At 46.3% G+C, this 20,587-nt stretch overlaps 1 protein-coding gene across 1 annotated transcript in view; it reads left to right on the forward strand.

The window, feature by feature from the left end:
- Positions 1-5,059: 5,059 nt before the first annotated feature.
- The window catches only part of OTOP1 (otopetrin 1), a 36,593-nt gene continuing 21,065 nt past the window's right edge, over positions 5,060-20,587 (forward strand). The window contains exons 1-2 of the mRNA XM_001097009.5: positions 5,060-5,462; positions 17,781-17,917. Of these exons, the coding sequence (XP_001097009.3) occupies positions 5,060-5,462; positions 17,781-17,917 (540 nt within the window). The remainder of the gene's footprint in view (positions 5,463-17,780; positions 17,918-20,587) is intronic.

Raw genomic sequence — 20,587 nt, forward strand, 5'->3', positions numbered from 1 at the left:
AATGACAACAGAGGCAAATATTGGAGTGATACAGCTACCAGGGAAGGAATGCTAAGGGTTGCCAGCAACCAGCAGAAACTGGAAGAGGCCAGCGCTGCTGGAGCCTTCAGAGGGAACTTGGCTCTTCTGACATCTAGATTTTGAACTTCTGGCCTCCCAAACTGTGAGAGAATAAATTTTCATTGTTTTAAAGCCACCCAGTTAGTGGCACTTTGTTACACCCATCCTAAGAAATGAATACACTTGGCTGTGCTTGGTGGCTCACGCCTGTAATCCCAGGACTTTGGGAGGCCGAGGTGGGTGGATCACGAGATCAGGAGTTCGAGACCAGCCTGGCCAGCATGGTGAAACCCCCATCTCTACTAAAAATACAAAAAATTAGCCAGGCGTGGTGGTGTGCACCTGTAATCCCAGCTACTTGGGAGACTGAGGCAGGAGAATCACTTGAACCCAGGAGGCAGAGGTTGCAGTGAGCCACGATCACGCCACTGCACTCCAGCCTAGGCGATAGAGTGAGATTCTGTTTCAAAAAAAAAAAAAGAAAGAAAAGAAACGGATACACTAACTCTTTTGTTCTTAAAAATACTGGAATTACATAGCTACCACCAAAGGTGACTGGGGGCAAAATGTTCTAATTGCCCCTTGAGACCTTCTATTATCTCTGGTAGCTGAGTGTGCCAGGGGGCCTCTGGCCTTGTGAAATCCCATCATCTTCACTGGAAGAAGGGAGCTCATGCGATCTTTAAAAAGTCAGGAAACAACAGGTGCTGGAGAGGATGTGGAGAAATAGGAATGCTTTTACACTGTTGGTGGGACTGTAAACTAGTTCAACCATTGTGGAAGACTGTAGCGATTCCTCAAGGATCTAGAACTAGAAATACCATTTGACCCAGCGATCTCAATCCTGGATATATACCCAAAGGATTATAAATCATGCTACTATAAAGACACCTGCACATGTATGATTATTGCAGCACTATTCACAATAGCAAAGACTTAGAACCAACCCAAATGTCCATCAATGATAGACTGGATTAAGAAAATGTGGCACATATACACCATGGAATACTATGCAGCCATAAAAAAGGATGAGTTCATGTCCTTTGTAGGGCCATGAATGAAGCTGGAAACCATCATTCTGAGCAAACTATCACAAGGACAGAAAACCAAACACCGCATGTTCTCACTCATAGGTGGGAATTGAACAATGAGAACAACTTGGACACAGGGTGGGGAATATCATGCACTGGGGCCTCTTGTGGGGTAGGGGGACAGGGGAGGGATGGCATTAAGAGAAATACCTAATGTAGATGATGAGTTACTGGGTGCAGCACACCAACATGGCACATGTATACATACGTAACAAACCTGCACGTTGTGCACATGTACCCTAGAACTTAAAGTATTTAAAAAAATTAAAAAAAGAAGGGAGCCTATGTCTGAGGGCAGCATGTCTGCCTGTCCATCTGCGTGGTACTGAATCATCATTGGGAGGCAGCTGCCTGGTCAGAACGTTTCAAGCTTTTACACTGATTGAGCCATGCCACACAGTTCTCAGGACACAGTGTGAGCAGGGGTAAGATGTGCCAAATGTGGTGAAAACAGAAGGCCTGGGTGCCACCAGCATCATTTCTGACCCCTTGTATCTGCCCACCACAGAGCAGGGGTCAGTCATAAGAAATTGGGGGCCCCGTGTGGCTCAGATTTTTGAAAAAAAAATCTCACCGGTGGAAGGCAGAACACAGTGTGGGTAAATCTCTGATTTATTTATTTATTTATTTATTTATTTATTTATTTATTTATTGAGATGGAGTCTCACTCTGTCATCCAGGCTGTAGTCCAGTGGCACAATCTTGGCTCACTGCAACCTCTTCCTCCTGGGTTCAAGCGATTCTCCTGCCTCAGCCTCCCAAGTAGCTGGGATTACAGGCACGCACCACCACACTGGCTAATTTTTGTATTTTTAGTAGAGACGGGGTTTCACCATGTTGGCCAGGCTAGTCTCGAACTCCTGACCTCAAGTGATCTGCCTCGACCTCCCAAAGTGCTAGGATTACAGGGTCTCAGTTAGTTTTAACATTGTCTTGAGATTACAATAAAGGGGGCTGACTTTAGCCTCCAGAAACTTTCATTTCATTGCTTCTTAAAAAAAAAATGCAGGCCAGGCACCGTGGCTCACGCCTGTAAACCCAGAACTTTGGGAGGCCAAGGCAGGTAGATCACAAGGTCAGGAGTTGAGACCAGCCTAGCCAGCATGGTGTACTAAAAATACATAAATTAGCCGGGCATGGTGGCAGATGCCTGTAATCCCAGCTGCTCAGGAGGCTGAGGCAGGAGAATCGCTTGAACTTGGAAGGCAGAGGTTGCAGTGAGCCAAGATTGTGCCACTGCACTCCAGCCTGGGTGACACAGTGAGATTCCATCTCAAAAAATAAAAAATAAAAAAATAAAAAATAAATAAAAATAAAAATGCAGATAGCCCAGAGACAGGCATTCCACCTGATTTTTCAGATGGTGACTGAGTGCTATTTATCTTTGTACGCAGCGGGTTAAGGTACTGCTAGCTACTGGAACATTTCAGACTTGTGGTGGCTTAGCACAATGGAAGTTTATTTCTCACTTGTGTAAGGTCCAGCTTCGGGAGAGGAAGCTGCCTCACCGGTCACTGGGGAGACAGGCAGACTGCCTCTTCCACCTTCAGCTCAGGGCCCCAGGTTGCTCTAGCTGTTGGTGTCGGCATCCATTGCTAGGAAGAGGAGGGGAGAATGTGGAGGGTTCCTAGTAGGTTTGCTGGATCCTCTTCCTGGACTGCCTTTCCAGACCCTGCTCCCTTCCGCCTGGCCATCCACTCCTAAGCCTAAAGAATGTACAGGAGGCCTGACGCAGTAGCTTGAGCCTGTAATCCCAAAGCTTTGGGAGGCTGAGGTGGGAGGATGGCTTGAGCCCAGGAGTTTGAGATCAACCTGCACAACATAGCGGGACCGCTGTCTCTACAAAAAACAACAAACAAACAAACAAACACAAAAAAAGAGCCAGGCGTGGTAGCACACACCTGTAGTCTTAGTTATTGGGAAGGTTGAGGTGGGAGGAGCACTTGAGCCCCAGAGTTCCAGGCTGTAGTAAGCTATAATCACACCACTTCATTCCAGCCTGGGAGACATAGGGAGACCCTGTCTCTATTAAAAATAAAATAAATAAAGAAAGAAGACTGTGCAGGTGTTGCCTCCTTCCTGAACCTCTCAGCCTTCCTGCAGACCTGGGTTCCTCCCAGGCCTCTCTTCTAGCCCTGCTTAAGGGTGCTGTGCTGCTTACTGTGTCTCCACCCCCAGTCTCCTAGAAGTTGAGGGCTAATTCTCACAGGTCATGCTCCCCAGCTTCCCAGTGAGGGCTCATTAGCTGTTTGTCTATTGCTGTTTCTCTGCCTGAACATCAGCTCCACCTGAGCAGAGCCTTTCATAGCTGAAACCCCAGCGCCTAGAACAGAGACCAGCAAATGATTCATAAGTCAACACATAAATATGTGTTGATCAAATGAATGAACGCATGAATTGGAAGGATGATGGTGGCAAGGCAAGGTCCCCCAGGTTGACTCCTTGCCGGCCCAGGGCTACCCGCCCCTCCTTTACTAGTCAGGACCTGCTATTGCAATTTGCTGCGCTCAGCGCAAAACAAAAATATGGGCCCTCTTGTTCAAAAATTAAGAATTTCAAGACGTCAAGAGCCTTAAACCAAGAGGGAAAGGGTTGTCTTCCGGGGCCCAGCCCTGGGCTGCTGCACGGTGGGATGTGGACTCGCCCTCGCCCGGCTGCCAACTCCCCTCTCCAACCTGCGGCTGGGGTCCGGCGCCTCCTGTCAGCCACGCCCGACCCGTAGGATGCTCTTCTGCAGAAACTTCCCAGACCTCCACTTAGCGGCACCCCAGCGGGGAGCCCTGGCGGACGCAGTCCCCTTCCGGGAGCAGGCGGGTGCCAGGCGGGCACCGGGGCTTTGGAAGGGGCTGGTGGAGAGGCTTGGACGCGGGTAGCCCCAGGGCAGACCCCGGGGCGTCCCCCATTCCAGCTCCTCTTGGTCCAGAATGGCTGCCGCTCCTTTGGGAGAGGGTACGGGATGGTTTCTTCTTAGAAAGTGGCTCAGGTCTTAATCCGCTTGGGGGCATCTCGCAGCCAACACACAGGCACACCAGACGGACAAACAGGAAAACCCACAGAAGGCGGCCCCTCCCCCAATTCAGAGACCTAGTGACGGGCGTCCAGACACACCCACGCTAGAGTGACCCGCACAGAGAAGACAATACAGAAATACGCAGGGACGAGGACAGACCGAAGGACGTTCGGACACGGACCCAGGCAGGATCACCTGGACCTCTGGGTTCCCCAACGGAGACCCTCGGGGAAGGCCCAGAGCATCGCACGCCCCTGTGGAGCCCCGGGCACCCCACTTGGCAACAGCCACCCCCACCCCCGCGCACGCCCCCTCGGGCTGGCTCCAGGAGACCCCCTCTCCCCAGCCCCACAACCCCGCGACCCCGGGAGGCACCTCTCGTCACCCAGCGTTTCCGGGGCGCCCGGACAGGGGCAAGGTGGGCGGGGGTCGGCGCAGGGGTGAGGGCTGCAGACCGCGGGCAGGGGCCGGGCGCGCGGGGGGAGGTGCGGGAGGACGCGCAAGCGTCGCGGCAGCGCTGGCCTGTGTCCCAGGAATCAGGAGCGGGGAGCTGTCCGCGTGGGTCCCGGAGCGGGCAGGGGGTTGCTCGGGGCGTTGCCCAGTGAGAGGCAGTGGGCAGGGGAGCTCGTAGAATCCTGGGTCAGCGGGGTGGGGCGCTGGGTAAGTGGACAGGGTGGTACCTTGACGGAGGACGAAGGGGCAGAAGAGGCGAGGGAGAGCGTCGGGAGGTGACAGGAGAGGGAGCAGGTTGGCAGAGGCGTGGGGTAGGAACAGGAGGGGAGGTGAAAAGGGGGGTGCTGGTTGGCAGAGGCGTCGGGGCAAGGACAGGAGCCAGGAGCGCAGGCGGAGCCCGACGGCAGCCACCCCGGGGACCAGACTTGGCGCGGGTGTCTCCAAGATGCTCGAGGGCCTGGGGTCGCCCGCCTCGCCACGGGCAGCTGCGAGCACCTCGGTCGTGGGGTCGTCGGGGCCCGCGGCCTGCCCGCCTCCCTCCCCCTCGGCCCAGAGGTGCCCGGAGTCCCCGGTCCCCCGGCGGGGCGGTATGCGCGCCAGCGTCCCACAGAAGCTGGCCGAGACGCTGAGCAGCCAGTATGGGCTGATCGTGTTCGTGGCGGGGCTGCTGCTGCTGCTGGCCTGGGCGGTGCACGCCGCGGGCGTGGGCAAGAGCGACCTGCTGTGCTTCCTGACGGCGCTCATGCTGCTGCAGCTGCTGTGGATGCTGTGGTACGTGGGCCGCAGCTCCGCGCACCGCCGCCTCTTCCGCCTCAAGGACACGCACGCCGGCGCCGGCTGGCTGCGCGGTGAGTCCAGGCACCGGGCGAGCGGGTCTCAGCCTCCTCGCCCGCTGGCTGCATCCTGAGGCGGCTCTGCGCATTTCCCACCGCTGCCGTCTTCCCTTCAGCCTTTTCTGCCTTGGTCTCTGTGCATCTTTCCTTGCTTTCCCTTCTGCCCTTCTTTCCTCTCTCTCTCCCAGACGCTTCCATCATTACAGCTACAGTTACAGAAATCTCCCCAGTCCTTCCCTGGCTTAAAGCCATGCAGTGGCCCTACTGACCCCATGATGGAGGCCACACTCCCTCTCCTGGCACTCAGGGCCTTCTAGCATCCGACCCCCGAGGGCCCGTTTCCTTTGATCCCCTCCTTTGTTCTCATCCTGTCCTGGGGTCATTCTCGCTGACTTTCTTCTTCCTTCGCATGATCTCTGCCTCTGCACACTTGGCACCTTCGGTTCCCTCCTCCAGGAATGTCTTTTACACTCTCCCGCCTGCCTCCCTGCTTTCCGAGACAGGGTTCAGGCCTCACCCCATTCTTCCCGCGAAGCTTCTTCGACCCTCTTCTCCTCCCGGCTTTGCAGGTCTGACCACACGCCCCCAGCCCGCACTGGGCCCCAGTGTTCTTGTCGACATGTCTGTATCCTCCACTCCACTGGGGAGCTCTGTGATCCCTGTCTCTCGGTCCTAGAGCCACCTCAGGGCCTGGCACGAAGTGGGTGTTGAGAAAATGAGGGGGGGATGAATGAAGTAATGAATGCGTGGATGCAGAGTGGGGCAGAGAGGGATAGAGGCTCCTGCTGGTATTCACAGGTATTGACTGAAATTGTCAAGATAGGAACTCTCCCTTCCTCAAGGGGCTGCCACTTATTATTTTTTTATTTTATTTTATTTTATTTTTTTGAGACAATGTTGCTCTATTTCCCAGGCTGGAGTGCAGTGGCACAATCACAGCTCACTACAGCCTCTTCTTCCTGGGCTCAAACAATCCTCCCACTTCAGCCTCCTGAATAGCTGGAACTGTAGGCACACATGGCCTTGCCCGGCTAAGTTTTGTTTTATTTTGTATAGATAGGGACTCGTTGTGTTGTCTTCTGGTCTCAAACTCCTGACCTCAAGGGATCCTCCTGCCTTGGCCTCCCAAAATGCTGGGATTACAGGCATGAGCCACTGCGCCTGGCTGGTGCTGACAGTCTTGAATGGGAGACAGATGTGGTGCAGGTGAAAGGGAGGAGGTCATGGGGAGCATGCTTGTGAAGAAAGCCTCTGTCTGAGTAACCTTCCTGGGAGAGGCTGAGTGCATTTCACACCATGTGGTCCAGACACATCACACATGGCCACTTGGATTCTCATATTAGACCTGAATTTAAATCTCCATTAGAGTGGGGCTTCCGTGTTCCTTGCATGCATGAGCTTGGGCAAGTTACTTGATTGCCTCCCTTACCCTGAATCCTGGTTTCAGCATCTGTAGAACAGGGACCCCGCACTGGATAGGATCCAGTGACTGACGAGGTGGCTGCCCAGCACACACTAGGCCTCCTTTCCACATTTCTTTCAAAGGTCCTGGCCAGATGCCACCTTCTTTCCAAATGCCTGGCAGGAATTACTCCTCACTTCCATGGGCCACCATGACCTTCTTTCTGTAAAGGTCTTTTGGTCTTTGTCCATTTCTGCCTTGTATTATGACTATTGGATATGAACCTTATCATCCAGATGAGATTTTAGGCTTCTTAGGCTCAGGGACTGGATCTAGTATCTTGCTTTTGGGAAAATTTGATACCATTGCAGCCTGGCCCAAATTCCTGTTCTGAAAATGGTTGTTTTAGGGAAGTTCATGGTTTTGTGACTCTGTGAATGACAGTGAATCTGGTACTATTTAAAACAAGGCACAAAGTGTTGTTTTAGGGTATTGACTTACACAGGCTAAAAAGGATTATACACATGAGCCTTTACCTGTGCTTTCCTGCAGTCAAAGCCCCCGTTTCTGTTCCTCACTTCTTTTTCTCCTCCATCCTTTTTTCTCCCTTCTTCCTTCCCTCCTTCTCCTTTCCTTTCTTCCTCCTCCCTCCCTCCCTATTTCTTCCCCTTCCTTCCTCTCTCACTTTCCTTCTTTTTTTCTTTTCTTTTCTTTTCTTTTCTTCTTCTTCTTTTTAAGATGGAGTCTTGCCCTGTCTCCCAGGCTGGAGTGCAATGGTACAATCTTGGCTCACTGCAACATCCATCTCCTGGGTTCAAACGATTCTCCTGCCTCAGCCTCCCCAATAGCTGGGATTATAGGCACCTGCCACCATGCCCAGCTATTTTTTGTATTTTTAGAAGAGATGGGGTTTCATCATGTTGGCCAAGCTGGTCTCGAACTCCTGACCTCATGATCTGCCTGCCTCGGCCTCTCAAGGTTCTGGGATTACAGGTGTGAGCCACCATGCCCGGCCTCCCTTTCCTTCTTTTTTTCCTCATTTTCTTTCTCTCTTCTCCTCCTTCATCCTTTCTTCCTCTCTTCCTTCCTCTATCCTCTCCACCATCCCTCTTCCCTCTCTCTCTCTTTTCTTTCTCTTCCTTCTTCTCTTCCTCTCTCCCCTGCTGTTTTTTTGTTTGTTTGTTTGTTTGTTTGTTTGTTTTTTATGGAATCTCACTCTGTTGCCCAGGCTGGAGTGCAGTGGCTCGATCATGGCTCACTGCAACCTCCACCTCCAGGGTTCAAGTGATTCTCCTGCCTCAGCCTCCTGAGTAACTGGGACTACAGGTGCACACACCACCGCACTCAGCTAATTTTTGTTATTTTTTAGTAGAGACAGTGTTACACCATGTTGGCCAGGTTGGTCTCGAACTCCTGAGCTCAGGTTATCCACCTGCCTTAGCCTCCCAAAGTGCTGGGATTACAGACGTGAGCCACCACACCTGGCCTGGTACATTTAGAATGTTCTCCTTCTCCTTCTCCTTCTTCTTCTTGTCAGTCTGTGCTTATCCAAGGAATGCTTTTCTTTATATTGAAGTGCAGTTAACTTCCCAGAACCATCATCCTCTTCCCTGGAGCTTCTATCATAATTCATTTATGCATCATCCATCCATCCATCCATCCATGTTTTCTTGTTCTTTCTCTTTCTCTGCTTCCGTCCAGGTTGACTCCGAGCATTGGCGCCTGAGTCTATGGGTGAACGGTTGCACCATTTCCCAAGATTGGGAAGCCAAAGGGAAGAGCAGGGTGGGACACAAAACCAATGACATGTTACATTTCTCTTCTGGACATGCTACGTTTGAGGTGTCTTTGGGACACTAAGTAGAGAGGGAATAAATGGGCGAGGTAGAGAGAGCACGTGATAGGTGTTCAGTAGATGGTGGCTATTTAGACATTCAGGGAGTTTCCTCATAATAATGTAATTCAAGTGAGGTGTGTGTATCACGGAAATGGTGTTGGCTCTGGAAGGCTTGACTTGAGGTCTCAGCTCTATCACCTTCACCTTTCTGAGTCCCGCTTTCCTCATCAGTAAGATAAGAATCCCAGCCTTTCTGGGAGGAGCTGAGGGATGTTGAGAGAAGAAGTTTGCAAAGACCTGGCCATTCCTGTGGGTTCATCAAAGAAGCAAGAAGCTAATTATTAGTGTCGGGAGGCCCTGGTGCCAAAAGGAAGCACTCCAACAGGGACTAGGGTTTCCTCTGGAATTCTAGCTGGAAAGACAGGTTTAACCCAGGAACTCAGCTCTGCCCTGGTGCTGGTGACAATCTTAGATCAATTGGCAGAGGGCAAATCCCTCAGGAAAAAGAGGAGTGATCCCCAAGATCCATTCTGAGGCCACTATGAGAGTCTTGCTTAACTGCATGCATTTTCTTACATATTTATTTTCTTAGATGAAATTTCTGGTCCAATGGAAAATATAGACATAGTGTCACAATTTCAACACAAACAAGAGAACGTTGCTGCCAAAAAATCAGATGCAAGCTTGGCTTTCATTCAGACTGTGCGTGGAGGGTATCATCCTCCTTGAGCATTTACAGGCCCCTGGAAAGAGTGGTGGCAGGAGGAACCAAAGGAGGGTCAGTCTAGAAGAGAGAAGGATGAGGAGGTCACAGAGTAGAAAGTGCTGCTGCCTTGCACCTGTCAGCTCCAGGCCATCCTCTGTCTTTCAGCAAATAAGAGTCATTTCCTCGGGGAAGCCTCTCCAGATAGTTTCAGACCAGGGGCAGCTCCCAGGTTGTATGGTCTCATAGCACTCTTCATTTTCTTTCTAGCACTAATCAAGCAGGAGATTGTATTATTCAGTGACTGTTGGGTAGCTGGACTGAGCCCCTAAAGACAGAGACCCTGTCTGAATGTGCTTACCATTGTATCCTGAGCTCCTGGCATGGTGCTTAACATGTAGTAAATACCAATTCATATCTACTGAATAATGGAATGAATGAATGAATGAGTGGATGGATGGATGGATGGATGGATGACTAGATGCGTGAATGCATAAGTGAATGATGATAGAAGCTCCAGGGAAGAGGATGATGGTTCTGGGAAGTGAACTGCACTTCAATATAAAGGAAAGCATTCTAAAGTAAGCACCAGGCCAGGCGCGGTGGCTCACGCCTGTAATCCCAGCACTTTGGGATGCTGAAGTGGGCAGATCACCTGAGGTCAGGAGTTTGAGACCAGCCTGGCCAACATGGCGAAACCCTGTCTCTACTAAAAATATAAAAATTAGCTGGGCGTGGTGGGGTGCCTGTAATCCCAACTACTCAGGAGGCTGAGGCAGGAGAATTGCTTGAACCCAGGAGGCAGAGTTTGCAGTGAGCTGAGATTATGCCACTGCACTCCAGTCTGGGGAACAGAGTAAGACTCCATCTCAATAAAATGAAATAAAATAAAATAAAAAATAAATAAAGTAAGTACCAGCTGGTGATGGAAGAGTGCGCTTTGAGAGATGTTGAGCCTCCCAGCCCTGGGTTTGTCCAAGTAGAGGTCAGATGGCTGCCAGTCATGATGCATTGGAAAGCATTCTTGCATGAGATAGAATGTAGACTAACTCTGTGAGACTTTCCACCTCTAAGAGGGGGGTTCAAGATTCTAGCCTCCTAGGAGGGATTTGGGTGCCTACCAAAGAGGAGGGGGGTCCCTTTGCCATCACTAGATGGGTACCCTAGGTAGTCTTTGGATTATTCTCAAGTATTGTAGCTGGTAAACTTTCTAATTGATTCTAATGCATCGACTTTTTCTTGGCAATTGAGTGATGACAATAACATCCTGCTTATAGAACTTTCTAGGTAAGGAACACTGTTCTAGGCGACTTCCATGTAATGACTCACCTAATCTCCTCAGCACCCCTATGAGATAGGTGTTATTACTGTCATTACATCTTAGAGATGGGGACACTGAGGCAAAGGTAAGTTACATAATTGCCCAAGGTCATCAGCTAATAAGTGGTAGGAATTGGGCAGCTGGCCTCTGCCACTCTATGTTCTACTGTCTTTTAGAGCATGATTTTTGTCAATATTCCATGTACGTCCAACATTGTATACTCTGTTTTGAGGTATGCAAGATTTTATATACATATAAAAACAAGTTCATTGATTATATGATTCAGTTCTTCTATGTCTTATATTTTGTCTACTTGATCTATCTAGTTCTGAAATTTTCCATTCTTTTTTTTTATTACCAGCAGTTAAATATATAAAGCAGGGAGGCTGAGGCAGGACAATCCCTTAAATCTGGAAGGCGGAGGTTGCAGTGGGCAGAGCTTGGACCATTGCACTCCAGCCTGGCCCAGAAGAGCGAAACTCCATCTAAAATATATATATAATATATATGTATAATATATATATTTATTTATATTTATATATATTTATACATATATGTGTATATATAAAGCAAAAACTGTTTTATTTGGGCACACGTGTGGCTGTTATATCTTCCTCATACAGTCTGTCTTTTATCATATGTAGTGACAAAGGAGGAGGGATTCTTTATCCTACTTACTACATTAAGTTTAAATTCTGTATGGTCTGATATTAATATTGCCATTCTGACTTTCTTTTTGTTTGCATTATCTGATTCCTCTTTGTCCACTACTTTATTTTAAACCTTTATTACTTTGTTAAAAGTGTGATTTGTGTAAAGATCATGTAACTAGGTTTTGTTTTTAATTCAATCTTCCTATTGTTGCTTACTACCTAGTGGGAGGATTTAGATCATTCTAATTTACAGTAATAATTTATATATTTGACTTTTTTGTTTCCATTTTTCTTTACGATGTTTATGATATATTTTACATTCCGAATTCTTCCTTTTCCTTTTCCACATTTTTGTCTTTTTTGAGCATTTGAAATATTTATTGTGATTTTTTTATTCCATTAATGGCCATTTTTTTCCTTTCCTTACTCTCATAATCAGATGCATATTACTTCATTCTTTTTTTTTTTTTTTTTTTTTTTTTTTGAGACAGAGTCTTGCTTTGTTGCCCAGGCTGGAGTGCAGTGGCATGATCTCAGCTCACTGCAACCTCCACCTCCCAGGTTCAAGTGATTCTCCTGCCTCAGCCTCCTGAGTAGCTGGGGCTACAGGTGCCCATCACCACACTGGGATAAGTTTTTGGTTGAGACGGGGTTTCACCATGTTGGCCAGGCTGGTCTCGAACTCCTGACCTCAAGTGTTCCGCCCATCTTGGCCTCCCAAAGCGCTGGGATTATAAGTATGAGCCACCGCGCCCAGCTGCCTATTACTTCATTCTTATTTGAAAACAAAACATTGAACATTTCCCTCAGCGAGCCACACTGTGTGCCAGTCCAAGATGCTTGCTGCTCCCACATCCTCTCTATCTCATGGGATGGGACCTTTAGCGTGCGTTTGCCTCCCTATTCCTTTCCCTTCCTCCCTCTCCCTTTCTGTTTATTTACCATGAAGGCTTTCAAAGGTTTTTCTTTGTTCCGTATCCAGTCCTTCTCCAACTTAGGTTTTGTTGTTGTTGTTGTTTTTGGCAGTTTTTTTTTTTTTTTTTTGAGACAGAGTCTCTCTGTCACCCATGCTGGAGTGCAATGGCACAATCTTGGTTCACTGCAACCTCTGCCTTCCGGGTTCAATTGATTATCCTGCCTCAGCCTCCTGAGTAGCTGGGACTACAGGTGCTTGCCACCACACCCGACTAATTTTTGTATTTTTAGTAAAGACGGGGTTTCAGCATGTTGTACAGGCTGGTCTCGAACTCCTGACCTCAGATGATCCGTCTGCCTCGGCCTCCCAAAGTACTGGGATTACAGGTGTGAACCACTGCACTCGGCCGAACTTAGGGGTTTTGTAGAGATGGTTAATAGAATTTCGCCTCAAAATGTCTATTCTGTATGACAAGTCTTTATAGGGCATGTAAATTACACATCTCAGGCAGTTTATCCATTTGAATTTAAGTTCTTTTCTTCTTTTCTCTCCTATTAATCTAATTATCTATCTCTATCTGTCTCTCCATCCTTTATGCCTCCAGCCTTCTACAAAGTTGATTGGTCACTGTAATTTGCTCTCCTTTTCATCTTCCCCTCTTTTGGGGACTCTCTTCCAGTTCCAAGCTGTTTAGTTAAAGTCCTTTGTCAGACGAGTTATGTGCATGACAGTTTTCTCTCACCCTCTGTTCTCTGTTCAACAGTCACCTCCTTTCCTGTCCATGTACCTTCAACCTCAGTCCCCTTTTCTGCTTTACTTTTCTTCATGCACTTAGCACTTTCTGACATTCCTTATATGTCTACTATTTACTGGTTTATTTTTTGCCTTCCCCACTAGATGTGAAACTCCTCAAGGCAGATACTCTGTTTTATTGACCTTTATCTTTTCAGTGCCTGGGACAATGCCTGGCCCATGGTTGCTGCTCAATAAATACTTGTGGAAAAAATAACATTTTGTATATCTTCAAACATCGTTCTGCCTTTTGCCCTGACACGTGGGCGACATCTTAGCTGGGAATAAGGTTTCTGAGGTGCAGTCCTTTCCTTGCGGCAGATTCTTCCATTGTCTTCTGGTTTCCCAGGCTGCACAGAAAAAGTCTGTTGCCAGCTCATCTCTCTGATATTTCGTGCACACCCCAACTTATGCAATATTATACTTGTATATTTTTGTTTCTATAGCAATCTCGTATGTCTGTCTTTGAGCCCTTCGCACAATGTCTCATGCATAGTAGGAGTCCCCAAGATATTTGTTGTATAAATAACTGGGTGAATGAATCCATGGATGAATGGATGAACACAGGAAGAAAGGGAGGACTTAAAGAGTATCAGAAAATATGTAAATGTTTATTACTGAACCCTTGACATGTCAACCACAGAGATGGTTTAGACCAGTAGTTTTCAAAGTGGGGCCTAGATTAACAGTGGCAGCCCCATTTGAAAACTTGTTAGAGATGCAAATTTTGGGGGCCCCGCCCAGACCTACTGAATCAGAAACTCTGGAGGCAGAGCCCAGAAATTTGTGTTTAACAAGCCCTCCAGATGATTCTGATGCAGGCTCCAGTTTGAGAGCCACTGCTGTAGACCATCCTCATTTTCTGTATGGGATCCTGAGGCTGGGAGCAGGAAGTGACTCACGTGTTCTGTGAGTGTCCAGGTCCTATAGTTTCAGGCCTGTGCTCTTGCCACTCAACCACGCTGCCTCGCCTCATCTTGCTATGTTTTTTTGTAATTAAAACCAACCACGTATTTGTCAAAACATTTGAAAGCACTGGGACCGAATTTCCACTCTTACAAAGTTTCTGATTTCATTGGGGCATTTCTAGGATTAAAAAAAAAGTGAGTTAGAGTTGTTTCTATAAGGCTTTGAGCAGTGGAAAAGTGCCAGGCGATTGCATTACTTTTCAGGAGGCTTCTCAGGCTGGAGCTGTAACGTTATAGCCCAATGTTATGGCTCATGCCCTCCTCTCTGCTCAGTGCCTTAATGCACGTCCTACATGATCCAGTTTCCTCCTGTTGGTGGGAGCAAATGTGTAAATGGCGGTCAATACTAGCCCAGAAGAGAGATGAGGATCTCTGACTTGATCAAGCGCTCACGATCATGGCCTTTTTCTCACTAATTTCTTCATTTGTCACCAAGTGTCTTTTTAATGTATTTTGTATATTCCTTTCCAGTCTTTTTTATATGCATATTTTTTATTAGTTTGTTTTTATATTTTGGGCAAAACCATGCTCATTATCTTATCAAAGATTGCTTCCTTTCTTCAGTACATCTAGCACAGGCCCTTCCTCCGCTACTACTCTAGAGCCCTTACTCATCTTTTTTTTTTTTTTTTTTTTTGATATGCTTTCAGCTGGGCTCAGTGATTCATGCTTGTAATCCCAGCACTTTGGGAGGCTGAGGCAGGCGGACCTCTTGAGGCCAGGAGTTTAAGACCAGCCTGGCCAACATAGCAAAAACCTGTCTCTACTAAAAATACAAAAAATTAGCTGGGCATGGTGGTGCACGCCTGTAATCCCAGGTACTTAGGAGGTTGAGGCACAAGAATCACTTGAACCCAGGAGGTAGAGGTTGCAATGAGCCAAGATCATGCCACTGCACTCCAGCCTGGGTGACAGAGCAAGACCCTGTCTCAAATAAATAAATAAATAAACGTTCTATTTTAGAAAAACTTTAGATTTATGGAAAAGTGGCAAAGATAGTTCAGAGAATTACTGTATACCTATATGACCTGCACACTCTGCACTCTAATTTCTTATTTATATATATATTTTTTGAGACAGAGTTTCACTCTTGTTGCCCTGGCTGGAGTGCAATCACGTGATCTTGGCTCACTGCAACCTCCACCTCCCGGGTTCAAGTGATTCTCCTGCCTCAGCCTCCTGTGTAGCTGGATTACAGGCATGTGCCACCATGCCTGCTAATTTTGTATTTTTTAGTAGAGACGGGGTTTATCCATGCTGGGCAGGCTGGTCTCGAACTCCTGACCTCAGGTGATCCACCCACCTGGGCCTCCCAAAGTGCTGGGATTACAGGTGTGAGCCACCGCACCCGGCCAGCTGCACTCTTACTCTTCAGAGAACAGGATTTTAGGATTAGAGTAGATTTTTGAGTAGAACAGTGACGTTCTTAGATTGCTCCTTTTTGAAAAAGCTTCTAGAAGCCTTCTGTTGATTGGACCAGGCTTCGTTGATTGTATATCATTTGTCAGACTCTGGGCTATGGGGTAGGTACAGTGATGAACAGGACACAACACCTGCCTTCTAGTTTTACCTTCGCAACTCAACAGTAGAATTTATTTATTTATTTAGAAATAATTTTTATGTTATTTTTGGGTAGAGATGGAGTTGCTTAGGCTCTTGGCCTCAAGTGATCCTCCCGCCATGGCCTCCCAAAGTGCTGGGATTACAGGCATGAGCCACCATGCCTGGGCTAGAATTTATTTTATTAACATTTTTAATCATGGTAAAACATGCATTTATATATATAAGATTTACGAACTTACCAGTTTTTAAGTGTACAGCTCAGTGGTGTTAAGTACATATATGCTGCTGTGCAACCAACCTCCAGAAGTTTTTCATCTTGCAAAACCGAAACTCTGTCCTCATTAAACACTAACTCCTCATTCTTCCCTCCCTCCAGCACCTGGCAACCACCATTCTACTTCTGTCTATGAATTTGCTTACATTTGATACCTCATATAATGAAATCCTACAGTATTGTCCTTTTGTGGTTGAGTTTATTTTACTTAGCATAATGTCCTCATGGCTCATCTGTACTGTATCGTGTGTCAGAATTTCCTTCCTGTTTAAGCTGAATAATGCTTTGTTGTATGTCTATACCTCATTGTGTTTATCCGTCCATCTGTGGATGGATGCTGGGTCGCTTCCACTTTTTGGATACTGAAAATAATGCTGCTATGAACAGGAGATACAGATATCCCCTCGGGTCCCTGCTTTCAATTCTTTTGGGTATATACTCAGAAGTGGAAATGCCAGATCATGCCGTAATAGTGTTTTGAATTTTTTGAAGGCCCTCCCTACTGTTTTCTAGAGTAGCTGTGCCACTTTACATTCCCACCAACAGAGCACTATTTCTCTATATCCTCACCAATGCTTGTTATTTTCTATCATTTTCTTCTTCTTCTTCTTCTTTTTTTTTTTTTTGATAGTAGCCATCCTGATAGTGTGGTGGTATTTTCGTAGTTTTGATTTGCATCTCTCTAATAATTAGTGATGGTGGGCATCTTTTCATGTACTTGCTGGCCATCTTTATGTCTTCTTCGGAGATATGTTTATTCAAGTCCTTTGCCACTTTTTAAATTGGCTTTCGTCATTGCTGATTGATTGATTTTTGGAGACGGAGTTTCGCTCTTATTGCCCAGGCTGGAGTGCAATGGCGTGATCTCAGTTCGCTGCAACCTCTGCCTCCCAGGTTCAATGGATTCTCCTGCCTCAGCCTCCCAAGCAACTGGGATTATAGGCATGTACCACCATACCCGGCTAATTTTTGTATTATTAGTAGAGACGGGTTTCACCATGTTGGCCAGGCTGGTCTCCAGCTTCTGATCTCAAGTTATTCACCCTCCTAGGCCTCCCAAAGTGCTGGGATTACAGGTGTGAGCCACTGTGCCCAGCCCACTGTTGTTGATCTATAAGAATTCTCTATAAATTCCCTCATAGCAGCATTATTTTCAGTCTCCAAAAGGTGGAAGCGACCCAGCATCCATCCACAGATGGACGGATAAACACAATGAGGTATAGACATACAACAAAGTATTATTTGGTTTAAAAAGGAAGGAAATTCCGACACATGATACAGTATGGATGAGCCATGAGGACATTATGCTAAGTAAAATAAACTCAACCACAAAAGGACAGTACTGTACGATTTCATTATACAAGGTATTTAATGTAAACAAATCTGTATATTGTGGATATTAATGACTTATTAGATACATAATTTGCTAATGTTTTCTCCAGTTCTGTGGGTTGTCTTTCCACTTCGTTGGTAGCGTCCTGTGATATGCAAAAATTTTTCATTTTCATGTAGTTCAGCTTATTTATTTTAATTTTTGTTGCTTGAATTTTTGGTGTCACAGCCAAGAAATTATTGCCAAAGCCAATGTCATGAAGCTTTCCCCCATGTCTTCTTTTATAAGGTTTATACTTTTATTTTAGATCTTTTATCTGTTTTGAGTGAGTTTTTGTATATGGTGTAAGGTGAGGGTCCAACTTCATTCATTTGCATGTGGATATCCGGTTTTCCCACCACATTTGTTGAAAAGACTGCCCTTTCCCATTGAATGGTCTCGGCACCCTTGGGAAAAATCATTTGACCATATACATTAGGGTTTAATACATAATATAAATTATTTTGAAATGACATCAATGTATATCAATGCAATGTGTGTGTTTCCACTTCCTCTTTCATCCCGCATTTAGGTAGTATCACATTGTTTGCAGTCATTACCATCATCCTGGGATGCCTTAAAATTGGATACTTCATTGGATTTTCAGAATGTTTATCAGCCACTGAAGGAGTTTTCCCTGTCATGCATGCAGTGCACACTTTGTTGCAGGTAAACCACTGGTGTTTATTTATGTTTTCTCATTCCTGTGAAGTGTCTCCCAGGGTGTGTAGAAACTTGTAACATCAAGACAGTGCGGCAAGTGGAGCCAGTGGGAGCAGCTGTGGACTGCTCAGCCAGTCCCAAGGTGAACTGAAGCCTTTCTTTGAGGCTTAGTTCTTCAGCTGCCTCCATTGCAAAATAAAAGTCTGTGTCCCCATGGCCGTTTCTGCAGGGATCCTATGAGGCAGAACTTCTAATGTTGAACAGTCAGGAAATTCTGCCAAGCCAAAGTCTAGAGTAAAGGCTTGAGGGAATTTTATTTTCTGGGTATGTAACAGCTTTATTGAGAGAATTCACATGGCATATAATTCGCCCATTTAACATGTGCAATTTAATGGTTTAGTCTGTTCATAGAGTTATGCAACATTGCCAAAATCAGTTTTATTTATTTTTAAAAATTTAATATTCTTCCTACCTAGAAACCTTGTGCCCTTGCAGTGCCTCCTCTGGGTCATGGGAACACTTTTGTTTTCTCATTTGGGGATTAAAATCTTTTAGAAATGTATGAGGATTTTTTCCCGTAGCACCAGTAAACTTGGTGTGGCTCAGAAGTAAGGATTTGATAAACATGATTTAAATACATAGCTCAGGGTCAGAAAAATCTCATGGTTGAAAAGAATGTTAGATGGGCCTTCAGGGTAGTGTTCGCCCTTGGCAGAAATCCGTGGTAATGTTATCAGAGTCAGGATCTGAATTGTTGAATTGTCAGCCTCATTTGTTTTTCTTTTTTATTGCATATGTTTAAGGTATACAACATGATTCCTCTATATTCCTATCCGTAGTGAAGTGATTACTACAGTCAAGCATATTTATGTCTGTCATCTCACATAGTTGCCTTTCTTTTTTTAGATATGGTAAGAGCACCTAAAATCCATTCTCTTAGCAAATTTCCAGTATGCAATACAGTATTATTAACCATAGTCTTCAAGTTGTGCATTACATCTCTAGAATTATTCATCTTACATATTTGCAACTTTGTACCCTTTGACCAAAATCTTCTAATTTTCCCCCTCCAATCACCATTCCACTCTTTATGTTATTTTTATTTATTAATTTAATTTAATTTTAGAGACAGGGTCTTGCTCTGTTGCCCAGGGTGGAGTGCAGTGGTGCCATCATGGGTCATTGCAGCCGTAAATTCAGCTTAAGTGATCCTCCTGCCTCAGTCTCCCTAGTAGCTAGGACTACAGGCCCACGTCACCATGCCCAGCTTCTACTGTCTGTTTTTATGCATTTGATTAAAAATGTTTTTCTAGATACCACATATAAGTGAGATTATGCAGTATTTTTCTTTCTGTATCTGCCTTATTTCACTGAGCATGATGTCCTCCAGATTTGCCCATGTTGTTGCAAATGGTAGGCTCTGCCCTCATTCTTTTCTAAGGAAGAAGTTGGAGCTCAGAGAAGACAAATGACTTGCTCAAAGTCACTGCGGAGACACAATGATTATTTTTTTCCTGACAAGTCACCCTGGAAGACCATGAACTTGTTCTAGTGATCCTGCCATTGCTGGAAATATTTTTGAGTTCCCACTTTGGGAATGTTCTTTGGAAAGTTTTCTACCTCTAGAAAACCAGGGATGCCATTTTTAAAACTTCATCTTTTACCTAAAGTGGCCTTCAGTTTGTATCCCCAGCTGACTTACCAGATAGCACCGGATGACCTTAGAGTGTTTCTCTAGATCAAACACATTCTTGAACAGTGAAGCTAACAGACAGAACATGCCCAGTGAGCCTGGAAACAGTTTAACTCAGTGGTGGCACAGTGGGATCGCTGGGGAGCTTGCTGAGGGGCTCATTTGGAGGGGCTACCTTGCACTTGAAAGCTGTTATGGACTGAGTGACTGAGTCGTATCCCCATGAAATTCATATGCCGAAATCCTCATTCTCAGTCCCTGAGCATGTGACTGTATTTGGAGATAGGGTTGTTTAGAGGAAATTGAGGTTAAATAAGATCATTAGGGTGGCCCAAATTCAATATGCCTGGTGTCTTTATTTTTCATTTTTTTTGAGACGGAGTCTTGCTTGTCGCCCAGGCTGCAGTGCAATGGCATAATCTCCGCTCACTGCAACTTCCATCTCCTGGGTTCAAGCAATTCTCCTGCCTCAGTCTCCCAAGTAACTTGGCTTACAGGCACCTGCCACCATGCCCAGCTAGTTTTTGTATTTTTAGTAGAGATGAGGTTTCACCATGTTGGCCAGGCTGGTCTCGAACTCCTGACCTCAGGCGACACACCTGCCTCGGCCTCCCAAAGTATTGGGATTACAGTGTGAGCCACTGCGCCTGGCCTTAGTGTCTTTAAAGAGGAGAGAAGGACACAGATGCACACAGAGGGACAGCCATGTAAAGACACTGGAGGAAACTGACCACCTACAAGCCGAAGAGAGAGGCCTCAAAAGGAACCAACCCTGCCAACACCTTGATCTTGGATGTCTAGCCCCAGGACCCAGAGAAGAGAAATTCCTGTTATTGAAGCTGATGGTCTGTGGTCCTTTGTTATGGAAGCCAGAGCCGATCAAAGATAACTGGCTGCTCATTCCAGGGGAGCCAAATCCCATGAAGACAAAGCCTTACAGTGATTCAATGACAATGTGGGAAGCTTTAATGAGACCAGAAAGA

The sequence above is a fragment of the Macaca mulatta genome, chromosome 5, assembly GCF_049350105.2.
Source record: "Macaca mulatta isolate MMU2019108-1 chromosome 5, T2T-MMU8v2.0, whole genome shotgun sequence".
NCBI classification, from domain to species: domain Eukaryota; kingdom Metazoa; phylum Chordata; class Mammalia; order Primates; family Cercopithecidae; genus Macaca; species Macaca mulatta.